General features: G+C 40.3%; 1 protein-coding gene across 1 annotated transcript in view; it reads left to right on the top strand.

Moving 5' to 3' along the window:
• Positions 1 to 73: 73 nt before the first annotated feature.
• SP1 (Sp1 transcription factor) overlaps positions 74 to 25,402 on the top strand; it is a 39,906-nt gene continuing 14,577 nt past the window's right edge. Inside the window, exons 1-2 of the mRNA XM_077753480.1 lie at positions 74 to 756; positions 1,069 to 2,587. Of these exons, the coding sequence (XP_077609606.1) occupies positions 616 to 756; positions 1,069 to 2,587 (1,660 nt within the window). The 5' untranslated portion in view covers positions 74 to 615. The remainder of the gene's footprint in view (positions 757 to 1,068; positions 2,588 to 25,402) is intronic.

The following is a 25,402-nucleotide window of genomic DNA, read 5'->3' on the forward strand; positions in this document are numbered from 1 at the left end:
TCCTGCCCTTTCCACGCCCCTCACCCCGAAACCGCCCTTTCCTTCTAGGGCCCGCCCTCTGTCTGCCCCGAAACCTCCAGATTCTTAACCCCTGGACCCCTTTAGCACCCTTAGCGATACTCACCAGTGTTTCCCCACTCACGCTTTTTATTCTTTTTCCCTTATCTCTCTTCTATTGTTGCTTTTTACACTTGAATTTTCTTTCTCCATATCCTTCGACCCTAATTTTAGCAAGATTTCCATCCTCCCACATGTTGTGTTTTGCCTTACCTATCCTTTTTTTCCCGGGGATACTTTTTTATATTTTGAAACTGTTTGAACATGTCCACCACTCCTCATATTTCCTATGCCAGAAGCACATTTTCAATGTTTTCGAAGTTTAATTTTGTGCAAGGGGGAATTGAGGCCCAATTTTAGCATTACCCAGCCTAGTTTATGTTCTGTATGTCCTACAACTGTCTCTTATCCAGTCCACTTTTTTTTTTTTACATTAGTGCTTTTCACCTTACTTTCTGTTTTATCATAGCGTTCTTTACCCCTTCCTCATCTTACCTTTTTCCTTCCCCCAACTTTAAGTTGTTTATCTCTTAATTCTTTTTAGACCAAGATCACTCCATGGATGAAATGACAGCTGTGGTGAAGATTGAAAAAGGAGTTGGTGGAAATAATGGGGGCAATGGTAATGGTGGTGGTGCCTTTTCTCAGGCTCGAAGCAGCAGCACAGGCAGCAGCAGCAGTGGAGGAGGAGGAGGGCAGGTAAGTGATAATCAGGACCGACGGGAGGAATGTTAAGAGAATGTAAATTTTCTTAGATGATTATCTTTTGGCAGAAACATTTTTAGGAAGGGGCTAAGCCATTTTGTAGCTAGGGAAGTTAGTGTAATGAGGCTGATGATTGGGAGATCCCCAAAGTTGAGGATTTCAGCAGTATAGATGGGTCAACTTTTTGTTTCTGGTTCCCCCTACCCCCCACCCCCCATTGTCTGCACTGTTTTGCTGTTTGTTTTATACTGCCCCCTGGGCCGGCAGCTGGGTGTCACTGAACTAATTCCTTTCCTTTCCGGCCAGGAATCCCAGCCATCCCCTTTGGCTCTGCTGGCAGCAACTTGCAGCAGAATTGAGTCACCCAATGAAAACAGCAACAACTCCCAGGGCCCAAGCCAGTCAGGGGGCACAGGTGAACTTGACCTCACAGCCACACAACTCTCACAGGGTGCCAATGGCTGGCAGATCATCTCTTCCTCCTCTGGGGCTACCCCTACCTCAAAGGAACAGAGTGGCAGCAGTACCAATGGCAGCAATGGCAGTGAGTCTTCCAAGAATCGCACGGTCTCTGGTGGGCAGTATGTTGTGGCTGCCACATCCAACTTACAGAACCAGCAAGTGCTGACAGGATTACCTGGAGTGATGCCTAATATTCAGTATCAAGTAATCCCACAGTTCCAGACCGTTGATGGGCAACAGCTGCAATTTGCTGCCACTGGGGCCCAAGTGCAGCAGGATGGTTCTGGTCAAATACAGATCATACCAGGTGCAAACCAACAGATCATCACAAATCGAGGAAGTGGAGGCAACATCATTGCTGCTATGCCAAATCTACTCCAGCAGGCTGTCCCCCTTCAAGGCCTGGCTAATAATGTACTCTCAGGACAGACTCAGTATGTGACCAATGTACCAGTGGCCCTAAATGGGAATATCACTTTGCTACCTGTCAACAGCGTTTCTGCAGCTACCTTGACTCCTAGCTCTCAGGCAGTCACTATCAGCAGCTCTGGGTCCCAGGAGAGTGGCTCACAGCCCGCCACCTCAGGGACTGCCATCAGTTCTGCCAGTTTGGTATCATCACAAGCCAGTTCCAGCTCCTTTTTCACCAATGCCAATAGCTACTCAACAACTACTACCACCAGCAACATGGGAATTATGAACTTTACCACCAGCGGATCAGCAGGGACCAACTCTCAAGGGCAGACATCCCAGAGGGTCAGTGGGCTACAGGGGTCTGATGCTCTAAACATCCAGCAGAACCAGACATCTGGAGGCTCTCTGCAAGCAAGTCAGCAAAAAGAGGGAGAGCAGAACCAGCAGACACAGCAGCAGCAGCAACAAATTCTTATCCAGCCTCATCTTGTTCAAGGGGGACAGGCTCTCCAGGCCCTCCAAGCAGCACCATTGTCAGGGCAGACCTTTACAACTCAAGCTATCTCCCAGGAAACCCTCCAGAATCTCCAGCTTCAGGCTGTTCCAAACTCTGGCCCCATCATCATCCGGACACCAACAGTGGGGCCCAATGGACAGGTCAGTTGGCAGACTCTTCAGCTGCAGAATCTCCAAGTACAGAACCCACAGGCCCAGACAATCACCTTGGCCCCAATGCAGGGCGTCTCCTTGGGGCAGACCAGCAGCAGCAATACCACCCTTACACCCATTGCCTCAGCTGCCTCCATCCCTACCGGCACCGTCACTGTGAATGCTGCTCAGCTCTCCTCCATGCCTGGCCTCCAGACCATTAACCTCAGTGCATTGGGTGCTTCAGGAATCCAGGTGCACCAGCTTCCAAGCCTGCCATTGGCTATAGCAAATGCCCCAGGTAAGGCCTCCGGTCTTCTACATTAATTTCCAGAGCTGACTAGCATCTTAGCTGCAACTGTTGGGTCTAAGAAAGGAAATAGAGACTTTCGCGGGTAACAGTTTCTTGAGGGCAAGTTGATTAGAGAAATAGCAATGATTCTGTTTAAGTCATTGGAACCGACTTAACGGAAACTTTTTTTCAGTTAACCTTATGAGAAAGGAACACTTCTGGGCAGTGTCCCTGGGGTCACTGTGCTTCCCAGTGCCTTTGGTGCTACAGAACAAGGGTCGGCAAACTTTTCTGTTAAAGGGCCAGGTAGAAAATATTTTAGGGCTTATGGGACACATAGTATTCTTTTTGTTTTGTTTTTGCAGCTTTTTAAAAACGTAAAACCATTCTTACCTCAAGGGTTTTATTTGACCTACTGGCCCACTACTTTGTAAGATAAGAATGGATTATAAACTTGGTCCATTGTATGACAGTTATTAAATAACAGATATTTCTTATGAACTGTAATTCTAAGTGAGGGAAAAGGGATGGTAGTGGATTCCAGAAGAATTTTCAATGAAGTGAATTCCATGGTTAATATTTAGTTAACTAGAATATCCTATTTTTTGAGTAAGCTGGTTAAAGTTTAATTTTTAAACTCTTGGTTTCCCTCAAAGTGGAATCTGTCTGCCTCCCCTTACACTAATGTATATTTTCAAAAGCTTGCTGGGTGATTCTGGTACTTCCTAGATGAGAGAACCGTTTCCTAGACTGCTTTGAAAGTAATGTATGGTTGAGAAGGGAGGGGAGAGAAAGGGAGCATGGCCTGGAATGGAGTGGGGAGGTGGAGTTGAGAGGAGTCCGGAATAAGGAGAGCATTGAAGGGAAAAAGAGTCCTCGGGGAAGAGGTACGTATTGGAATGTATGTTGAATCAGTTGACCACAATATTCAATTATTCATTTTGAACAGTGTTTAACTGTTGGTTAATTTGAAATTTGAAACATGTCCGTTTAAAAAAGTGAAAGTCTGTTTAGAGTTTTGTCATTTTAAGTTCTGTGGCGATAGAGCTAATCTTTAATAAAGTACAAGAAGAAGATACTATAGATTTTTATATTTTGGCATGATATATAAAAATTATGATGGAAAGTAGTTTAATATCACCAGACTTCTAGTTCTGTTGGAATATATATGGGTTTATGAACTGTTTACTTTTATTAGAATTCTCATTTCAGTTTTTAAAAAGTTTCATTTAAGTAATCTCTACACCCCATGTGGGGCTTGAACTTATGACCCCGAGACCAAGAGTTGAACGCTCTTCTGACTGATCAGCCAGGTGCCCCAAGTTCTCATTTCACTTATACTGGTTCTTACATAAAAGAGGATAACAAACAGACAACCGTATTGCCTGTCTCCTGGAGTTTTGGAAAATGGTGGTGGTGGGGGAGATCTGTTCAACTTCCCTAACTTTTTTTTACATTCCTGAGGTTATTTAAAATGACTACATTTTGAGCCTTAACAGGAAACAGTTTTCTTAATGAATTGGAGATCTTGGAATAGAAAATTAGAGCTGGAAGGGACCTAAGAGATCCTCTAGTACAACTGCCTTATTTTCTAGATGAGGACGTTGAGGTCTGAAGAAGCAGATAAGTGGTGAGGCTACAGCCAGAGCTAGGCTAGGGCTTGTGGTTAGTTCTAGTCTAAGGCACTACCTGTTTTAACTTAGGACAGGAGAAATCCTTTAGATTGTTAAAAATGTTTCAGAAAATATGTCTTTGCTTCTTTGAAATGTAATGTTCTAGGGTTGGCCAAGTGTTTCATAGGCTAAAAATTAGGATAGTAGAAATGGGAAAAGTTAATGAAAACTAAATTCAGCAACCTGGAAAATTAGATACTTGCTGGATAACCTTTACTAATGTGCTTGTTTTCTCTCTGCTCTTAGTTTTTTGCATCCAGCAGTTTTGCCCTTCGTTAAAAGGAAAGCAAAGCTGGGGGATTATTCCAGTTAGTAATAATTTGGATCCTCGCAATTTTTAAACGGTTTATAACTTAGGCTCTCAAGAACAGTTATGAGGTACTCTCGTTGCTAAATCATGCTCTGGGGAAGCCTGCCATTTAATATGTCATAGGATAGGGCTACCTAGCTATTATTGATGGTCTCTGAGCCCAAGAAAATGCATGCCTTTCTGTAAAGTAGCAGCAGCTTGACATTTCACTAATGAGAGAATGAGTCTCTGAAAGGCCATTTTGTGAGCGTTGGGGTTGATTGCTTCATTAATAGTGGTTTCTGAAAAGTTTCCTACTTTCTGGTTAGTCTTCTGCAACATTTTCCCCCCTTCAGTTGATCTAACTTTATCCTTAATGAAAGATAATAAAATCATTTTCTAGAAGCTGTAACGCTGTTCAGCTGTTGCCTGGCTGCTAAAAATGTCTCCTTTTACCCCCTTACTGGTATATAGAAATTTTACTGGGAAAACTCAATCTCTTGGCAGTATAGTGTGGTAGAAAGAGCACTGACTGTGAAGTCCTGTTGTAGGGGATAGGTGGATAGATACATAGCATTCTACAGAGTGAGACATTATTACATGGTTGTAGAAGCCTGCAGCCTCCGTGGTGTTCACTTCGTTTACTTTTATTATTTTTAAAAATCATCTTTTAGAAATCATTTAAGATCTCCTGTTGACTTTCAGTGTTTATTTCTGTTTGCTGAATACACAGGCAAAGGCACAAACTTAGAACCAAAGTAAGCCAGCCGTCTCAATATCCTGTGTTTTTTATGGCTCAGCCCCTGGTAGGTGGTAGTGAGGAAAGGACCACCCAGTAAACTAAGTTTAGTTTCTAGACAGTGAAATGATCTATGGGCTCTGAGGGGTTTTGTTGTTGTTGTTGTTTTAATTTATCTGCAGCTTGTTTTGTTGTTGTCTTTGAAATCAACACCCTTTTTCATTTATCAGCACACTTTCCTTTCATTTTGTAGTTATACTCTCACAGATCTTGTTTTTTTCCAGTTTAAAACTTCAGGTTTTTTCTCAGACACTACTATGTTCTGAAAACTCTTTTACCAGGTTGAGGGGTGGGGCAGGGGGACAGCTTTGAAAGACAGTTTGTATGACTTCGTGGGAGTTCTGCCTAATAAAGAGTTCAGGGCTAGTCCTTGGCAGGAGAATAGAACATATTTCCTTGATGGCTATAATTCACTCAGGCAAATTTCAGGCACTAAAAATAAAAATTTCACATCTGCTTGGTTTTATCGGGGTCAGGAAAATGTCTTCTCTTAGAAGTTAAGTTAAATGTGATACCAGAGTTAGTTTGCCAGCAGTGTCGCTAAACTTGCGGTCAGATTGCTGAGACCTAATTTGTTAAAAAGTTGCTTTTCAGACTAGGGTATTTGAACAATATGATAAGTGGGTTTAGCTGACTTGAATGTGTTTAAAATTTTTCTAGGGGAAAAGATTACATGAGATAAGTTTCTTTTTTAAAATAATATATTTTATCAAATATAATATCAAATGTTCCTGCTTCATTTGCCTTTATCTAATGTTCTGTTTGTTTCTGAAGGTGATGTTAGTGCTTTTAAGTGATTTCAATTTAAGTAGAAAAGGTTTCTTAAAATCTAGGTGCCTTCATTGATTTGAAAAGAATGAGAAGACAGTCCTCAGACCTTGTCAGTTGCTCCTATTTATTCATTCCAATGGCTTTCTGTGAATGACGTCATCGTTAAATCATGTTGCATTGTGTAATGTGGCCATTTTAGTTCTTAATTAAATAACAAGAGCACAAGGGTGCCTAGTGTTTCAGAAGAGTTTAGTATCTATTCTGTTCTCATATCTCCCTTTCCTTTTAACTGTTCCACTTTGTAACGTAGCATGTAAATGTTGCCACTAATAATTTAGTTTTTCTCATTCCTTGCTTCTAATTGTTTTGTTTTCTCTCCTTGAAAATGTTGTAAGATGAAAAATGAACATCTGTGGAAAAGCTCTATTACATAATGCCTTGTAAGTTACTTTAGAGTTGGTTGCAAATTTGGGCTGTAACTTGAATTGTACTTTTGCCTCAGTGTTTTTAATTTTTTTTAATGTTTTATTTATTTCTGAGAGAGAGAGAGAGAGAGAGAGGGGCAGGCAGTGAGCAGGAGAGGTTCAGAGAGGGAGAGGGAGATACAGAATCCGAAGCAGGCTCCAGGCTCTGAGCTAGCTGTCAGCACAGAGCCAGTACGCGGCTCGAACCCACAAACCTCACGAACTGAACCTCACGAACCGAACTATGAGATCATGACCTGAGCTGAAGTTGGACGCTTAGCTTAACCGACTGAGCCACCCAGGGGCCCCACCTCAGTGTTTTTAAAACTCTGAATGGCTTATGGAAATCAGGCAGTATTACTTGTTTGGCAACTTTGAATGTGCTTTTCTAATTTACTGTAAATCTTTCTAACCGTGTGTCTGTGTACAAAATAGTAACAATTTTGAAGGAGTTAAAATATAAAATCCCTACGTGAAGACAAAGACTTTACCGTTAAGTGATGAGAGAACTAAGTTAAAAATCTATACATCTTTGAAAACAAAAAATTATTTTTTTAGGAAAACAAATTTGATGCAAATAATCTAAAAGAGGTTAAACGTGGAGTTTTTCAAATACATTCAATATGTTCTTCCTTAAATTGACTTAAAACATTTTTTTTTTTAACATTTCTTTATTTTTGAGAGACAGAGCACAAGTTGGGGAGGGCCAGAGAGAGAAGGAGACACAGAATTGGAAGCAGGCTCCAGGGTCCGAGCTGTCAGCACAGAGCCTGATGAGGAGCTCGAACTCACAAACTGTGAGATCATGACCTGAGCTCAACTGACTTGGTCAGACGCTTAACCGACTAAGCCACCCAGGCGTCCGTGAATTGACCTTTTTTGATGGATTAAAAGTTACAGCTCTTTGCAAACATAATACAGTTAAGCCAGACTATCAGTGATAATAGCAACTAAACTGAAGATTCCTAGAGCTGAAAACCCTCAACCCTTCCAAATACCCCCATTTTGACAGAAGTTAAGGAGTAGATTCAATGACTTGCCAGAGGTCACTGACAAAATTTATAGAGTAACAGAGATCTTTTGACTTCAGATCAATATCTTTTTCCACTATACTACACTAGTATCTTTTTTCCATTTATTTTTTATTTTTAAAATTTTTAATGTTTTATTTATTTCTGAGAGAGAGAAAACTAACATGAGCAGGGGAGGGTCAGAGAGAGAGGGAGATACAGAATCCGAAACAGGCTCCAGGCTCTGAGCTGGCTGTCAGCACAGAGGCCGATGCGGGACTTGAACCCATGAACTGTGAGATCATGACCTGAGCCGAAGTCGGATGCCCAACCGACTGAGCCACCCAGGCACCCCTCAATTTATTTTTTATTTTTATTTTTGAGACAGAGACAGAGCACAAGTGGGGGAGGGGCACAGAGAGATGGAGACACAGAATCTGAAACAGGCTCCAGGCTCTGAGCTGTCAGCACAGAACCCGATGCGGGGCTTGAACCCATGAATTGTGAGATAATGCCCTGAGCTGAAGTTGGACGCTTAACTGACTGAACCACCCAGGCACCCCTCAATTTTTTTTTTAAAGATTTTAATTTTTTAAATGTTTATTTTTGAGAGAGAGAGAGAGAGAGAGGCAGAAAGAAGAGNTAAGCCGAAACCAAGAGTCGCTTAATGGACTGAGCCACCCAGGCACCCCAAAGACAACCTCTTCATAAACTTTTTGTTATGAATCATAATTTGTTGTAATCAGATTAATTTGAATTTAATCTTTATTAAGTGAAATCTAAATAATTAGTGATGTGATCAAAATATTAAGAAGGGAGGAGCAAGATGGCAAAAGAAAAATCAAAGACCTTTCATCACTTTGAGAACATGAAGGTCAGCTATGTCTATTGAGATATGTGTGTAGAATGGTATCACACCCACCCCCTTTTTCCTTTTTACAGTTAAGAAGATGTGATGTGTTTTCCCTGACTGTACCTTTATTCTTTTTTCCTGATATGCTTGAGACCTTTTCATAGCAAACTTTATCTCCTTATTGTTCCTCATTTCTTGTTTTCCATGTTATCAGGAAATTTCAGTGTCTGCGTTCTCTACCCACCACATTTCTGGTTTAAAAAAAAAAAAATTATCCTGACATACTTCTTGGGGATACAGTTTAACAACCCTTTGAGAGACTGTATAGGCCCCAATTTTGCCTAGGCCTTACATAGACAATGCATAATATTTCTTATGGTCACTGGTGGTATCTGAAAAGCACTATGCTTAGAATTCTGTGGCAATTTCTTGGACTCATGGAACATTGTGTTTTAGTTTTATTTTTTTTTTTTAATTTTTTTTAATGTTTTATTTATTTCTAGGAGAGAGAGAGAGAGCGTGAGCAGGGGAGGGTCAGAGAGAGAGGGAATCACAGACTGAAACAGGCTCCAGGCTCTGAGCTGGCAGTCAGCACAGAGCCCGACGCGGGGCTGGAACCCACGAACCGCGAGATCATGACCTAAGCGAAAGTCGGACGCTTAACCGACTAAGCCACCCAGGCGCCCCGTGTTTTAGTTTTATACACACTGTTTGTTTCAAAGAAGGTAAAAAGCTCTTAACTCCAAAAACAATATTTGGAAATTTTCCATATTATCAAGAAATTTCTTTGTTTGGCTTGCCATTCCTTAACAGAGTATCTTGTTGGCATTATCATGTTTTGAATGGCTTCCTTGTTTATCCTTAAATACTGTTAAGAAATTCAGTAATAGGGGCGCCTGGGTGGCTTAGTCGGTTAGGCGTCCGACTTTCGCTTAGGTCATGATCTCGCGGTTCGTGGGTTCCAGCCCCGCGTCGGGCTCTGTGCTGACTGCCAGCTCAGAGCCTGGAGCCTGTTTCAGAGTCTGTGACTCCCTCTCTCTCTGACCCTCCCCTGCTCACGCTGTCTCTCTCTCTCTCTCCTGGAAATAAATAAAAATATTAACAACAACAAAAAAAATTCAGTAATACTCATGGTTCAGTTAACTTACATAGGCATTTACTGAACACCAGTATACTTAGTAATATAATTGCCCCCAGCAGACTTGAGAGTTTTGAGATTCAGAAAGTGTGACAGTGAAAATGGATTCATGCTTTATTCATGGACAAATGTAGCAAAATTTATTGAACATTTATTGTGTGCACATGTACTAGGCTCTCAGAATCCACTGAAACAGATGATGGTCCTTGCCTTCATGGAGCACCAGTTACTTTTGTCCTATAGTTATCTGCTCTTAGTGCACTCCAGAGGGCCGAAGTTTTCACACGGCAAATACGGAGAGTTGCAGAAAATACATGAAACAATAGGGCCACACTATTTTGGATATATAGTTTTCTTTTACTATATATATTGTAAAATTGTTATATGTTGTCAGGTTTATTTCTAATGAAAAATACTGTCATGGCTTTAATATTTTATTAGTTGCTTATACTTATCATTTTGATTCAAGTTTGTAAAAGCAGATGTATGGAAAAGGGGGAAGAGAATTCCATAAATATTGTGATTTACTTAATGGTAATAGTGTTTTTGTTCATTATTGAATCCTTAGCATTTACATATTTTTAAAGAAAAATTATGTAAAATGAAAGCTAATACAAAGTAGTATAGTTATTTTTTCAATAATTATTTTTAAATTTGATTAAAATATATAACAAAATTTACCATCTTAAAAAAAATTTTTTTATGTTTATTTATTTTTGAGAGAGAGAGAGACAGCACCGGAGAGGAGGGTAGAGAGAGAGGGAGACAGAATCTGAAGCAGGCTACAGGCGTCACGATGTCAGTGCAGAGCCCAATGTGGGGCTCAAACTCATGAACCTCAAGATCACAACCTGAGCCAAAGTTGGACACTTAACCAACTGAGCTACAGAGGCACCCCCAAAATTTACCACCTTAATCATTTTTAAATGAACAGTTCAGGTGTTAATGCAGTATATTCACATTGTTATGCAGCAGATTTCCAGATCTTCTTCATCATATAAAACTGAAACTGTACCCATTAAACTTCTTTCCCCTCCTCCCATTCCCTTGCAACCTTTATTCTACTTTCTATTTGACTACTTTAGACTACTAATTTGTCATAAACATAGAATCATAGAGTGCTTGCCTTTTTGTGGCTGGCTTATTTCACTTAGCTTAATATCGTCAAAGTTCACCGATACCATTATCATAGCATATGACAAGATTTCCTTTGTATGGCTGAATAATATTCCATTGTATGTATATACCACATTGTCTTTATCTGTTCATCTGTCATGGACATTTGGGTTGCTTCTACCTCTTGGCTATTAGGAATAGTGCTGCTTTGAATTTGAGTGTATAAATATCTCTTTGAGGTCCTGCTTTCAATGGATATATACCCAGATGTAGGATTGATGGATCATATGGTAATTCTGTTTTAAAAAATATGCTTACTTTGGTAACTTTGCTTTTAGCTTCTATAAAGAAACTTTGTTTATATTTATTTTTTAAAAATTTGTTTTAATGTTTGTTTATTTTTGAGAGAGAGACAGAGCATGAGCAGAGGAGGGGCAGAGAGAGGGGGAGACACAGAATCCAAAGCAGGCTCCAGGCTCTGGCTGTCAGCACAGAGCTTGATGTGGGGGTTGAACTCACGAGCTCTGAGATCATGACCTGAGCCAAAGTCCAATGCTCAACCGACTGAGCCCCCCAGGTACCCTTCTATAAAGAAACTTAAAAACAAAACAACCTCATAATTTTGTGCTATGTTTATAGTCAGAACTACATTTTAAACTTTTCTTCCTGAGTACTTTTCTTATAAGATTATTTCCAAATTTCCTAACCTGATGGAGCAAGATCATTCACTAATATACACATAATAGTTGATATCCAGTTGCTTCTAGGTTATTTAAATCTTGGATGTCTGTAAAGTAAGATGCTTAAAATGGAACTCAAGGGTTGAGACTTAAGACAAGAATTATTTCTGGTTAGGATTGTACAAGAAAAATTGTCATGATATCCAATGTGAGCATGATTTTAAAAATAAATCCTTCTTAGGTAATACGTAATTGCTTACCTCTTTTTTAATTACTCAGGCATAAAAGGCCACAAAAAGTAAAGATGGGTTGTTGCTGGCAAGCCTTTCCCTTTATGGAATTAATTCAATGACCACCTACCCCCAGGCCTAGAAAACAGTTGTCCCAGACGATTGGATAGTCTCATCTCTAGCTTACATACTTACTTAGGAAACTGTGGCATAGCCAGGCATCTTGGTGTAGTGGTAATTAATCTTTTAGTCAAATGCCTGGTCAGAGCTGTCTTAATAAAAATTTTAACATATCATCACATTGTATTATTTTTACCTGCAGTGTGAAACAAACTCAGATGCATCCAGAATTAAATTACTCATGGTTCTTTGATTTACTTCCGAAAACATTCTGACAACTAATTGGTTTAAGTCTTAAAATTTTTATTTCAGTAACTAAAATGGAGATACTAAAAAATATCATATATTACCTAGATGTGCCTTACCATAAAAATGTAAGCAATAAGCATTTCAGCTTAAATAGGTGCATGTAATGGGGGTTACATGAAATAGGCACTTTCATTTCCTACACTTCTTTCTTGGTATTGAAAATTTATACTCCAGGGGACCTGGGTGGCTCAGTCAGTTAAGCAACCGACTCTTTTTCTTTTCTTTTTAATACTTACTTATTTTTTAAATTTTTTTATTTTTGAGAGAGTACAAGTGGGGAAGGGACAGAGAGGGGGACAGAGGATCTGAGGTGGACTCTGTGCTGACTACAGTTAGCCCAGTGTGCGGCTCAAACTCAAAAATGGAACCATGAGATGATGACCTGAGCTGAAGTCAGACGCCCAACTAACTTAGCCACCCAGCCAGTACCCCCCACCATGTTTGTTTATTTTTGAGAGAGGGGGGAAGGGACAGGGAATTTGAAGTGGGCTTCATGTTGACACGAAGGATCCAGATGTGGGGCATGACCGACTTTTGATTTCTGCTCAGGTCATGATCGAGCCCCGAGTTGGCCTCCACACTGACAGCATGGTGCCTGCTTGGGATTCTCTCCCCCTCTGCCCCTTCCCTACTCATTCTCTCTGTCTGTCTGTCTGTCTCTCACTCAAATATAAAAAAATTAAAAAACACAGGAACAGAAAATTATGTAAAAAAAATTTGTACTCTATGGGTTATTTGATTTTAAAGTTTGTTTATTTCGAGAGAGAGAGCGAGAGAGAGAGAGCACATGTGCACAGGAGGGGCAGGGAAAGGGGGGAGAGAGAATCCCAAGCAGGCCCTGTACTGCTGTGTGAGCCCGACTTGGGTTGGAACCCGTGAACCATGAGATCATGACCTAAGCCAAAATCAAGAGTCAGACATTCAACCTACTGAGCCACCCAGTTGTGCCCCTCCTAGGTATATTCTTTTCTTCTTTCTTTCCTTTTTCCTTTTCTCTTTTTCTTTTTCTCTTCTCTTCTCTTCTCTTCTCTTCTCTTCTCTTGAGAGAGAGGGCGCTAGTGAGTAAGGGGCAAAGAGAGAGGGGAAGAAAATCCCACAAGGGGCAGAGAGGGAGGGAGAGAGAGAGAGAAGTGGGGCTCACCTGAAACAGGGCTCGCTCTCATTTTACCCAAAGTGGGGCTTGTGCTCACAAACTGTGAGATGATGACCTGAGCTGAAGTCAGATGCTTAATGACTGAGTCACCCAGGCACCCTCCTAGGTATATTTCTAAGAGAAAGAGAAATATATAGTCCCACAGAAACTTGTATACAAGTGTTTATGGCAGCACTATTTATTCATAGTTGTGAAAAGATGGAGACAACCTAAGTGTCCAGTGGATAAACAAAATGTGATATATCTGTGTGGTGGAATACTATTCAGTCATTAAAAGGAATGAGGTATTAATAAATGCAATGTGATTGAACTTGGAAAACATTGGTTATTTTTTTTTTAATAATGTTTATTTTTGAGAGAGAAAGAGGGAGACAGAGCATGTGCAGGGGAGGGGCAGTGAGAGGGGAGACAGAGAATCCAAAGCAGGCTCCAGGCTGTCAGCACAGAGCTTGATGTGGAGCTTGAAGTCATGAACCGTGGGATAGATCATGACTTGAGCTGAAGTCAGACACTTAACTGACAGCCACCAAGGTGCCCCAAAACATTCTGTTAAATAAAAGAAATAAGCCAGAGAGGTCACATATTTTAATATTCTGTTTATATGAAGTAGCTGGAATAGGAAAATGCATAGAGACAGTGGTTGCCAGGTTATGGGGTGAGAGGAAAATGGGGAACGATTACTTAATCGGTATGGGTATTTTTCTGGGGTGATGAAAGTTTTGAAAGTATAAAGAGGTGGTGGTTGCACAGCATTGTGAATGAACTAAATGCCACCAAATCATACACTTTAAAATGGTTAATTGTCTGCTATGTGAATTTTACCTCAATTAAAAAACAGTTCTAAGGGGGGCACCTGACTGGCTTAGTCGGTAGAGCATGTGACTTGCTCTCGGGGTTGTGAGTTCAAGCCTAACATTAGCTGTAGAGCTTACTTAAAAAAATTCTAAGCATCAGTGAGTCAAAGGTTTTATACATTTAATGTTTCGATATTTACAGCTAAACTGATTTTCTAAAGCTAACAGTTTATATTCCAGTTATTACCAGTCTTTGCCTTAAATAAGAGGGGAAAAAGATTTTTGCTTTAATTAGCATCATTTGAGTATTATGGAATTAAATATATTTTTATTTGTTATTTTCATTTTTTTCTTTTCTGAGCTGCCTGTTGTTTTTTTCCTAGCACTTTGTTTTAATACATTTTATAAAAGTTTTAATATTTTCTCTCATTACTACTTAAAATTTATTCCTGATTGGTCTCTTATTCTTCCAGGTGAATTTGACACATTTTGTCAGGTTCCCCAAATAAATCCTTCTGGGATTTTTATTTTACACTTGACTGTAGCCAAAAGACCGAGAAGTGGTAGGGGGGTTTATTTTGATTCATTATGTTTTCATTATTTTCTTATTTGTCCTACACATTTATTGCTGGTTAAGCTTAGTAGTTTATGGTTTTGCTGCTCTTGTGAAAAGGACTTTTTCTTCCATTTCATTATTTATTTATTTATTTTAAAGGTTTTTTTTTCCACTTTTACTTTTTAAAAATGTTTATTGGGGTGCCTGGGTGGCTTAGTCGGTTAAGCGTCTGACTTTCGCTTAGGTCATGATCTCGCGGTTCGTGGGTTCGAGCCCCGCGTCGGGCTCTGTGCTGGCTGCCAGCTCAGACCCTGGAGCCTGTTTCAGTCTGTGACTCCCTCTCTCTCTGACCCTCCCCTGCTCATGCTGTCTCTCTCTCTCTCTCTCCTAGAAATAAATAAAAAATATTTTTTTAAAATGTTTGTTTATTGGAGGGAGGGCAAAGAGAGAAGAGAGAGAATCCCAAGCAGGGCTCTGTGCTGTTAGTTTAGAGCCCTACTTGGGCTCAAACTCATGAACTGAGATTGTGATCTGAGTTGTAATCAAGGGTTGGATGCTTAACCATATAAGCCACTTAGGTGCCCCTCTTGGTTTTTACTTTTATTTGCATTACTTTATGTGGAATTTACTTCTAGGCCTTAAATTTTGTGGGTTTTGTTGTTGTTGTTTTTCCCCCAGTTTCTTCTGGGGTATTTTTTTCTTCTGTGCAACTTCCTCATCTGGTTTAGGAACAGTCTGCTCTTTTTCAGTAAGGATCATCTCCATTTGGCAGGGAGAGCTCATGTATGGATTAATCTGACCATGAGCCCTGTTAAGTTCTATGCCACATCTTGGGGGTTTTGTTCTCCTGGATGTGCTCAATGACCAGACAAATCTACATTGAAACCCTTAAGGTCAGCATTACTCTCTGCATTTCTAAGCATGTGTAGTAAAAAATTTAGCCCTCTTTTTAGGCTGCGAACCTTATGTCCAGCCCCACTGTTTGGCCTTGGGCACACCTACCAACTCCACCATTGTAGCGACATAATGGCACACATTGCTTCTGCAGAGTGACATCTTTCAGATGCTTGGTGGATTTTTGGATCTGCATATCCTTAATGGCCTCAGCAGTTTCACATGTATTCTTTTAAGTGGCACAAGATTTGAACCTCTTGATTTGCATGATTTTGTTGGGTTTTCCGGGTCAAGTGAATAGCAAACCATTTTCAGAGATCCCCTCAGGCCGCTTACAGGAAGAGCTTTTAAGATTTTATTTTAAATAATCTCTACAGCTAACGTGAGGCTCGAACCCACAACCACAAGATCAAGAGTTACATGCTCTACCAACTGAGCCATCCAGGCACCCCTCTTTCATTTTATTTCTTACAGATTTTTATTTGTATATAGGATAGCTGTTGACTTATGGGCATTGAATTCATAATGGCTTACTGTAATCTTACTGCTTTCAATAGTTTCTAGTGATTTTCCTTGGATTTCTAGGTATACTCCTATGATCCACAAATAATTTTACCTACTCCTTTCTAATATTTATACTTCATTCTTGTCTTGTTAGGTAATAGTGGTAATAGTCAGGATCCTTGTTTTATATCTCACTTTTTAAAGGGGTGGTTTTTAATTACTGTGTAATATTCTATCAAGTCATTTGCCACAATTTCTTATTTCCTTTTGTCAAATATTCAGGTACTTTCAAATTTCCCTGTGTTTTAAATATAGACTATAATAGAGCATACAACTTTCTCATTTTGAATCATAATGTACTTAGAATAAATCCTTAGGAGTTGGTTGTTGATTCGTTCATTACATAATATTAAAAGAACAGAAAACATAAAACCTAAAATATATTAAATAAAATATGTCTGAAATATCCATTGCCATATCAAGTAAAAGTTGAAGGAAACCAGGATAGGAAAAGGGGGACACAAATGTATTAGATGAGTACCTGTACATTTTCATGGAGTAGCATTTCTCTTTTATCTTTTGTGACACTGTCATTGACAGTTTTTTTTTTTTACATCTTTATTTTATTTTGAGAGACAGAGAGTGAGCAGGAGAGGGCCAGAGAGACTGGGAGACACCGAATCTGAAACAGGTTCTGAGCTGTCAGCACAGAACCCGACAGGGCTCAAACCCACGAACTGTGAGATCATGACCTGATCCGAAGTCGGACACTTAACTGACTGAGCCACCCAGGTGCCCCTGTCATTGGCAGTTTAAAGCGGCTATGTGTTTTTGCAACACCAGCTATAAATGAGAATGTCTGCTTTTAGTATTTATCTCCTAATCTAGATAAATTAAGACAAAGTGAAGTCTGGTTCTCATAATCAAAAGATCTTTTCACAGAACATGGTAGGTGAGTATTACTATTCATTTTTCTTTAGGCCCTACAAGCAAAATTAATCTGGTCTTGGTTATGGGAGAGGCTCTAGGATATCTGAGTTTAAAGAACTTATCTTCCCTATGTACATTTCTACTTACTTTCAACATCCTTTCATGGTTTTATCATCACACAGCATCTCATTACTATATTTTATCCAGAAAGTTTTCTGAAAACATGAAGTTTAATCTGGACTGTTTCTCCTTTTAAGACAACACTGTGTATTCAGAGTTGTTATTTCTGCATCACTAATCAACACCAAACTATTTTTAATGGGAATCAAATATAATTTGAAGACTGTGATAGGATTTTCCTTTTTCAATGCTACATACGGTGGTTAGAAGCAAAATACTAAAGTGCATTTTATTTTTTGCTTGTTTTACAGTATTCTTTTATTGGTTCTATTTTAGAGATATTGATGATTGAGTTTGATACTACAACTCTCCTAGATAAGTTCAAAATAACATACTGTGAGAAGTAAGAGTGCACATATAGATGGGAGGAAAAAAACATTAAAAGTCACATTCAACCCTTTTCTTTTCTTTCCTTTTTTTTTTTTTTTAGATATTTTTATTTATTTCTAGGAGAGAGAGAGACAGCATGAGCAGGGGAGGGTCAGAGAGAGGGAGACACAGACTCTGAAATAGGCTCCAGGCTCTGAGCTGGCAGTCAGCCCAGAGCCCGACGCGGGGCTCGAACCCACGAACCGCGAGATCATGACCTAAGCAAAAGTAGGGCGCTTAACTGACTAAGCCACCCAGCACCCCAGCCCTTTTATTTTCTTAATATACAGTGATTTATTGAGTGCCTCCTAGGTGTCAGGAACAATACTAATAAGTATGCTTTATATATTAATTTTTTTAATGTTTATTTTTGAGAGACAGTATGAGAGGGGGAGGGGGAGGGAGAGAGGGAGACAGAGTCCAAAGCAGGCTTCAGGTTCTAAGATGTCACCATGGAGCGTGACATGAGGCTTGAACCCACGAACCGTGAGATCATGACCTGAGCCAAAGTCAGATGCTTAACCCACAGAGCAACCCAGGCGCCCCTGCTTATACTGATTTTATTAGTCCAGTGTAATTATATCCTTTTTTGCTGATGAGGAAAGTAAGGCTTAGAGAGGTTACTCTGCTGGTAAGTGGTGAAACCAGGATTCAGACCTGGGTTTGTCTAACTGCACCATTATAGGGTATTTAATGTCCTTATTGATTTTAATCATCAGAGGTTTCCAGTAATTTAAAAATGTCAGTTAATGGATATGAACAGTGCAAATGTCAGTCAAAAGAACCTGATTCAGGGCACCTGGGTGGTGGCTCAGTCGGTTAAGCATCTGACTTTTTTTTTTTTTAATTTTTCTAATGTTTATTCATTTTTGAGAGACAGAGACCGCGTGTGAGCAGGGGAGGGGCAGAAACCTGAACTGAAGTTGGGACGCTTAACCGACTGAGCCACCCAGGTGCCCCATGCATCTGACTCTTGATTTCAGCTCAGGTCATGATCTTGTGGTTTGCAGGATGGAGCCCTGCATTGGGCTTTGTGCTGAGAATGTAGAGCCTGCTTGGGATTCTCTCTCTCTCTCTCTCTCTCTCGCTCTCTCTCAATCTCTCTCAAAGTAAAAGCTTAAAAAAAAAAAAAAAAGAAACTGATTTAAAGACCAACAAGAGAGGAGAAGATGTGCTTATCTCTCCTTTATTTTAATTTTTTTTTGGTGCAAAAAAGGTGGTTTTATTAAAGTCTGGGGACAGAACCTGTGACCAGAAAGAGCTGCCTCAGCTTTCCTTTAATTAGGAAAGTGGAAGCATGAATGAAATCCAAAATTAATTTTATTATTTTCCTGTTTATTTTGTCACTTTCTTGCTCTTCGTAAACCAAACCAAGTGATTATATTCTCTTAACCTTTATATCCTTCTCCCACGGCTTGCCTCTGGTGTTGTGTGTGTATGTGTGTATATATTTAAATAAATTTTAAATCATACCAGTCTGAATAATAATAGTAATTATAGCTAGTTTGGGAGGGATGTTAAAGTGAGACCCCGTCCCCAGGAAATTATCACTATGCTAAGAGCTGGGGGAAAAGATATGACAATCTAATTCATTTTCTCTTTCTTGAAAAAGTTTTTAATATGGAATGATGTTGATAAAGGTGGGAAGTAAGTGAAACTCTTGGAATTCAGAAGAATGTCAGTATGTTACTAATAATGATCAGATTTTGAGATCTTTATTTTTTGGACATGAAAAATGGGGAAATCTGTACGTTTGGATTCATGTTGGATGATATAAAACTAGAGTGTTTAGTACAGAAACATTACCTGGACGCCTGGGTGGCTCCGTTGGTTAAGCTTCTGACCTCGGCTCAGGTCATGATCTTACAAGAGTTCGATCCCTCAAGAAGATGTGGTTTATCTATAACATGGAATACTACATGGCAATGAGAAAAAATGAAATCTGGCCATGTGTAGCAACATGGATGGGCCTTGAGGGTGTTATGCTGAGCGAAATAAGTCAGGCAGAGGAGGACAAATACCATATGTTTGCACGTATAGGAGGATTAGGAGGAACTTAACCGAGGACCAAGGGGGAGAAGAAGGGGGGAAATAGTGGGGGAGAGGGAGAGAGGCAAACCATGAAAGACTCTTGAATACTGAGAACAAACTGAGGACTGATGGGTGTGGGGGGGGGAGGGGGGAGATGGGCGTGGAGGAGGGCACTTGTGGGGATGAACACTGGGTGTTATATGGAAACCAACTTGACAATAAACTATTCGTAAAAAAAAAAAAAAGTTCGATCCCTACATTGGGTTCACGTGAGCGCATGCACACTTGCGCATGCCCTCTCTCTCTCAAAAATAAATGTTAAAAATGAAAAAAAAAAGGAAAGATAACCAAAGCTGAAAAAACACCTAGTTTTGATGGAGAAACATCTGAATTATGCTTCCTCAGATGATCCCAGTTAAATTTTGTGAATTGGTTTTCCCCCTAAACCTCTTTGCTGGGAGGGTGGACTCTAAAAATTCCTCTATCTCTTAGTTACAGTGACACCTACTGGTAAGAACCTTTGATATCATTGTGCAGATTGCTCCATACTTAAAACTACCGATTTACTGAGATGTGAAGAATCAGTTGTTAAATCTGTAAAACACTATTAATAATAAAAGGGTGAGATGCACAGGCTGACTTAAAAAAAATTTTTTTTTTTTTGCTGTGTAGGCGTTTTTAATGATAAAAGTTACATAATTAAATTACAGAAAATAAACAGGAGAAAAACAAAATAACTACTCCCCATCACAGTCACCAGTTTTGGTGTGTTTTCTTCTACTTTATTTCGATTTTAATGTATTTAAACTTTTAAGTTTACTTATTTTGAGAGAGAGCATGAGCAGGGGAGGGACAAAGAGAGGAGAGAAGGAGAATCCCAAGCAGGTTCTGTACCACCAGTGCAGAGTCTGCCACAGGCACTTGAACTCACAAACCCAAGAGATCATGACCTGAGCTGAAATACACAGTTGGACACTTAACCAACTGAGTCACCCAGGTGCCTCTTTTTTAAAGCATCTTAATTGAGCTCTAACTCATATAATTCACCCATTTAAAATGTACAGTTCAGGGGGCACCTGGGTGGCTCAGTTGGTTATGCCTCCAACTTTGGCTCAGATCATGATCTGACGGTTTGTGAGTTCTAGCCCTGCCTTGGGCTGTGTGCTGACAGCTCGGAGCCTGGAGTCTGCTTCAGATTCTGTGTCTCCCTCTCTCTCTGTGCCTTCCCCATTCATGCTCTGTCTTTCTCTCTCTCTCTCTCAAATAAATTTATTTAAAATTTTTTTTAATGTTTTTTAAAATTTATTTCTGAGAGAGAGAGAGAGAGAGAGTGTGAGGAGGGGAGGGTCAGAGAGAGAGGGAGATACAGAATCTGAAACAGGCTCCAGGCTCTGAGCTAGCTGTCAGCACAGAGCCCGACTTGGGGCTCGAACCCACAAACCACAAGATCATGACCTGAGCAGAAGTCAGACGCCCAACCGACTGAGCCACCCAGGTGCCCCAGAATTAAGAAATTTAAAAAATTTTAGGGGCACCTGGGTGGCTCAGCCGGTTGAGCATCCAACTTGGGCTCAGGTCATGATCTCGTGGTTCATGAGTTCAAGCTCTGCGTTAGGCTCTGGTGACAGCACAGAGCCTGGAGCCTGCTTCTCCCTCTCTCTGTCCCTCCCCCACTCACGCTGTCTCTCTCAAAAATCAACAGTCATTAAAATGTTTTTAATTAAAATCTAAATGTACGTTTCAGTAGATTTTAGTATATACGCCAAGTTGTGCAACTACCACCAGAATCTAATTTGAAAACATTTTCATCACCCCAAAAAGAAATAACATATGGTCCATTAGCTGTCTTCCTCTGTTCTCACTTGTCATTCCCAGTCCAAGGCAGCCACTACTTGCAATCTCTATGGATTTGCCAATTCTGGACATTTCATATAAATAGAACCATACAGTATGTAATATGTAGTCTTTTGAGACTGGCTTCGGTTTTTTGGTTAGCGTAATGTTTGCAGGGTTCACCTGTGTTGTAGTATGTATCAGTACTTCATTCTTTTTTATTGCCAGGTAGTATTTCATTGTGTGGATGTATCGCATTTTGTTTATCCATTCATCAAATTGGCACAGTTGGGTGGTTTTACTTTTTGACATTATAAATAATGCTGTTATGAACATTTGTGTGCAAGTTTTTATATGGACATAACATTTTTATTTCTTTTTGTTACATAGTGAAGCTACTGGATTAGATTGAAATTTTTTTTTTTAATATTTTTATTTCTTTCTAGGAGAGAGAGAGAGACAGCGTGAGCAGGGGAGGGTCAGAGAGAGAGGGAGTCACAGACTCTGAAACAGGCTCCAGGCTCTGAGCTGGCAGTCAGCACAGAGCCCGACGCGGGGCTGGAACCCACGAACCGCGAGATCATGACCTAAGCGAAAGTCGGACGCTTAACCGACTAAGCCACCCAGGCGCCCCTAGAATGAAAATTTTTTTGAGTGTTTATCATTTTTGAGAGAGAACGTGTGTGCTTGTGCACAGGTGTGCGAGTGGGGGAGGGGCAGAGAGAGGGAGACCAAGAGGACCTGAAGTGGGCTCTCCTGTCAGTGGGGCTCGAACTCATGAACTGTGAGATCATGACCTGAGCTGAAGTCGGATGCTTAACCGACTGAGCCATCCAGACGCCCCCTGAATTCTTTCTAATATATATTTTTAAATATTTGTTTATTTTTGAGAGAGAAGCAGTGTGAGTGGGGGAGGGGGAAGGGAGGGGGCAGAGGATCTGAAGTAGGATCTGAAGTGGGCTCTGCGTTGGTAACAGAGAGACCAGTGCAGAGCTCAAACTCCTGAACTGTGAGATCATGACCTGAGCTGAAGTTGGATGGCTGACAACCACTCAGGCACCCCTATTTTATTTTATTTTATTTATAATTTTTTTATGTTTATTTTTGAGAGAGAGAGAGAGAGACAGAGTGCAAGTGGGGGAGGGGCAGAGAGTGAGAGAGACCCAGAATCTGAAGCAGGCTCCAGGCTCTGAGCTGTCAGCTCAGAGCCCAGTGTGGGGCTTGAACTCACAGACTGTGAGATCATGACCTGAGCTAAAGTCAGACGCTTAACTGAGCCACCCAGGTGCCCCAGGCGCCCCAATTTTATGAGTTCCTTTGTATCTTTGAAAGTTCTTAAAAATGCAATAGTCTTGGGGCGCCTGGGTGGCTTAGTCGGTTAAGCGTCCGACTTTCGCTTGGGTCATGATCTCGCGGTTCGTGAGTTCGAGCCCCGCGTCGGGCTCTGTGCTGACTGCCAGCTCAGAGCCTGGAGCCTGTTTCGGAGTCTGTGATTCCCTCTCTCTCTGACCCTCCCCTGCTCACGCTGTCTCTCTCTCTCTCCTAGAAATAAACAAAACATTAAAAAAAAAATTAAAAAAAAAAATGCAACAGTCTTACCGCATCTGCTGTGAATACCATCATCCTCCAGTTGATGTCTAAAACTGTGGCTAGTACTGAACCTTATATATTCTGTGTGTTTTCTTATATGTGCAAATTTATGATAAATTTTAATTTATAAATTAGGCACTATAAGAGGTTAACAATAACTAGTAATAAAATAGAGCAGTTACAACAGTATACCATAATAAAAGTTAAGGTGAATGTGGTCTCTCAAAATATCTTATTGTAAAGTATATGTATAATTGTACTTTACTCACCCTTCCTGTGATGATGCAAGATGACAAAATGTCTGCATGATAAAGTGAAGTAAAGTGAATGATGTAGGTAGGCATTGTGACATAGGCTGTATTTGACCTTCTCACAATAATGTCAGAAGGAGGATCATCTACCTGCAACCATAATTGACTGTGGGTAACTGAAACTGCAGAAAGAGAAATCTGCAGATAAGGGGACACTACTGTATTTATTGCCTCTCTTTTGTTCATATCCCTAGCGGTCTTGCTGTTTCATTTATGTCACAGAAACTTTGAAGTTCTCTGTGTTCAACCATTAAATCCTGACTGTTTTTACTCCTAAATATTTCTTATCCATGTCTTTCTCTTCATTGGAACCACAGCCCTACTTTAGATGTTTATTATCTTCCACCATTATCTAATGGACTAGCCCATAATATTCCTTTTCTTTCTTTTGATATTCCCCCTCTCAACTCTTATGATCCTTTCATTAGAGCATTTTATTAGTACTTTATAAATTATAGGGCAGATATTATAGTTGTTTTTATTTTATATCTTCCCAATAAGATAGAAGCTCTATAATGGCTAGGATTATATCTGACTATCCCCAGAGCTTAATACACTATCTGGCACGTGTCCTTATTTCTAGACTTATACCTACTGGGTTAAAAAATAAGTCAGGAGCGCCTGGGTGGCTCAGTCAAGCATCTGACTTCGGCTCAGGTCATGATCTCACAGCTTGTGAGTTTGAGTCCCGTGTCAAGCTCTGTGCTCAGAACTCAGAGCCTGGAACCTGCTTCAGATTCTGTGTCTTCTCTCTCTGCCCCTCCCCTTTTCACGCTCTGTCTCTCTCTTTCTCTCTCAAAAATAAATATTAAAAAAAAGATAATGGGGCGCCTGGGTAGCTCAGTTGGTTAAGCGTCCAACTTTGGCTCAGGTCATGATCTCATGGTTCGTGGGTTTGAGCCCTTCATTTGGCTCTGTACTACAGCTCAGAGCCTAGAGCCTGCTTCAGATTCTGTGTCTCCCTGTGGTCTTTGTCCCCTCCTCCCCCCCACTCTCTGCCCCTCCCCCACTCCTACTCTGTCTCTCTCTCTCTCTCTCACAAATAAACATTAAAAAAAGATAAGTCAGATGTTAAAAACTCGATCTACTTTGTACCACAATGCCCTATACACTGACCATGTTGATTCCCTGCCATACGCTTTTGTGTACTCATGCTACTGGGAGTTGTGTGAAACTGTTTATCTCTCCATGCTCTCTCTCTACCATCACTTTTCAAAAAATCAGTCATTTGAATATCTGTCTTGGATCTGATGATGTCATCTGTTTTGAAGTTCATCTCTCCATATCCATCTTCTCCCTTTACCATCATTCTACACCATATTCTACTCGTCTTCATTCCTTCACTCTGCTTGTAGTGTTCTCTCTACTTGGAGCACCCCTCCCTTGCCAACATTTTTCACCTGGCTAACTCCTATGCATCCTTTAGAGTTTGGCCCAGATATCAGCTCCTCTGGGAAGTAAAGCCTTTTCTGAAGTTCTAGTCTGGGGAAATTACCCTTTTCAATGCCAGAACACCCTTGGAATGGCTTTTACTATAACATTTATGTTATTATTATGAAATTATCAGTTTCTCTCTTCTGCAGAGAAGTACATACAAGCTCTTCACAGAGAGAACTATTTGAATCCTCAGAGCTTACTATAGTACTTGGAACAATAGACAGTAAATAACTGATAAACATTTTACAGCCTACTCTTAGGGAGTCCACATGGCATAGGGCACTATAAGGATAAGCCCTAAAGGAAATTTATATTTGGTAAAGACTGTAAATTGTTAGTATAGGTGTGTGTGTGTGTGTGTGTGTATAATATGCTGTAGTAATTCTATAATCAGGAAAGATTTAATGTGGAAAAAATGAGTTTCAAACTTTTTTTTCTTCCTTTTTGAGAGGGAGAGTATGAGCTGGGGAGAGGGGTAGGGGAGAGAGTGAGAGAATCCCAGGTAAGCTCCATGCTCATTGCAGAGCCTGATGCGAGGCTTGATCCCACCATCCTGGGATCATGACCTGAGCCAAAATCAAGAGTTGGATGTTTAACTCACTAAGGCACCCAGGTGCCCCATGGAAAAAATGAGTTTAGAAGCAAGGTATATGGATTTGTATTGAGCAAAAGTTACTAATGAATTAGCAAGAACTTATGTTTTGACTCAGGAGGAAATAAGTTTCTGGTGTCTGTTCTCTATTCTTGTGTAGTCTAATTTAATATAAAATTATTAGGGGGCGCCTGGGTG

The sequence above is a fragment of the Crocuta crocuta genome, unplaced genomic scaffold (genome assembly GCF_008692635.1).
Source record: "Crocuta crocuta isolate KB4526 unplaced genomic scaffold, BGI_CrCroc_1.0 scaffold30, whole genome shotgun sequence".
Classification (NCBI taxonomy): Eukaryota; Metazoa; Chordata; class Mammalia; order Carnivora; family Hyaenidae; genus Crocuta; species Crocuta crocuta.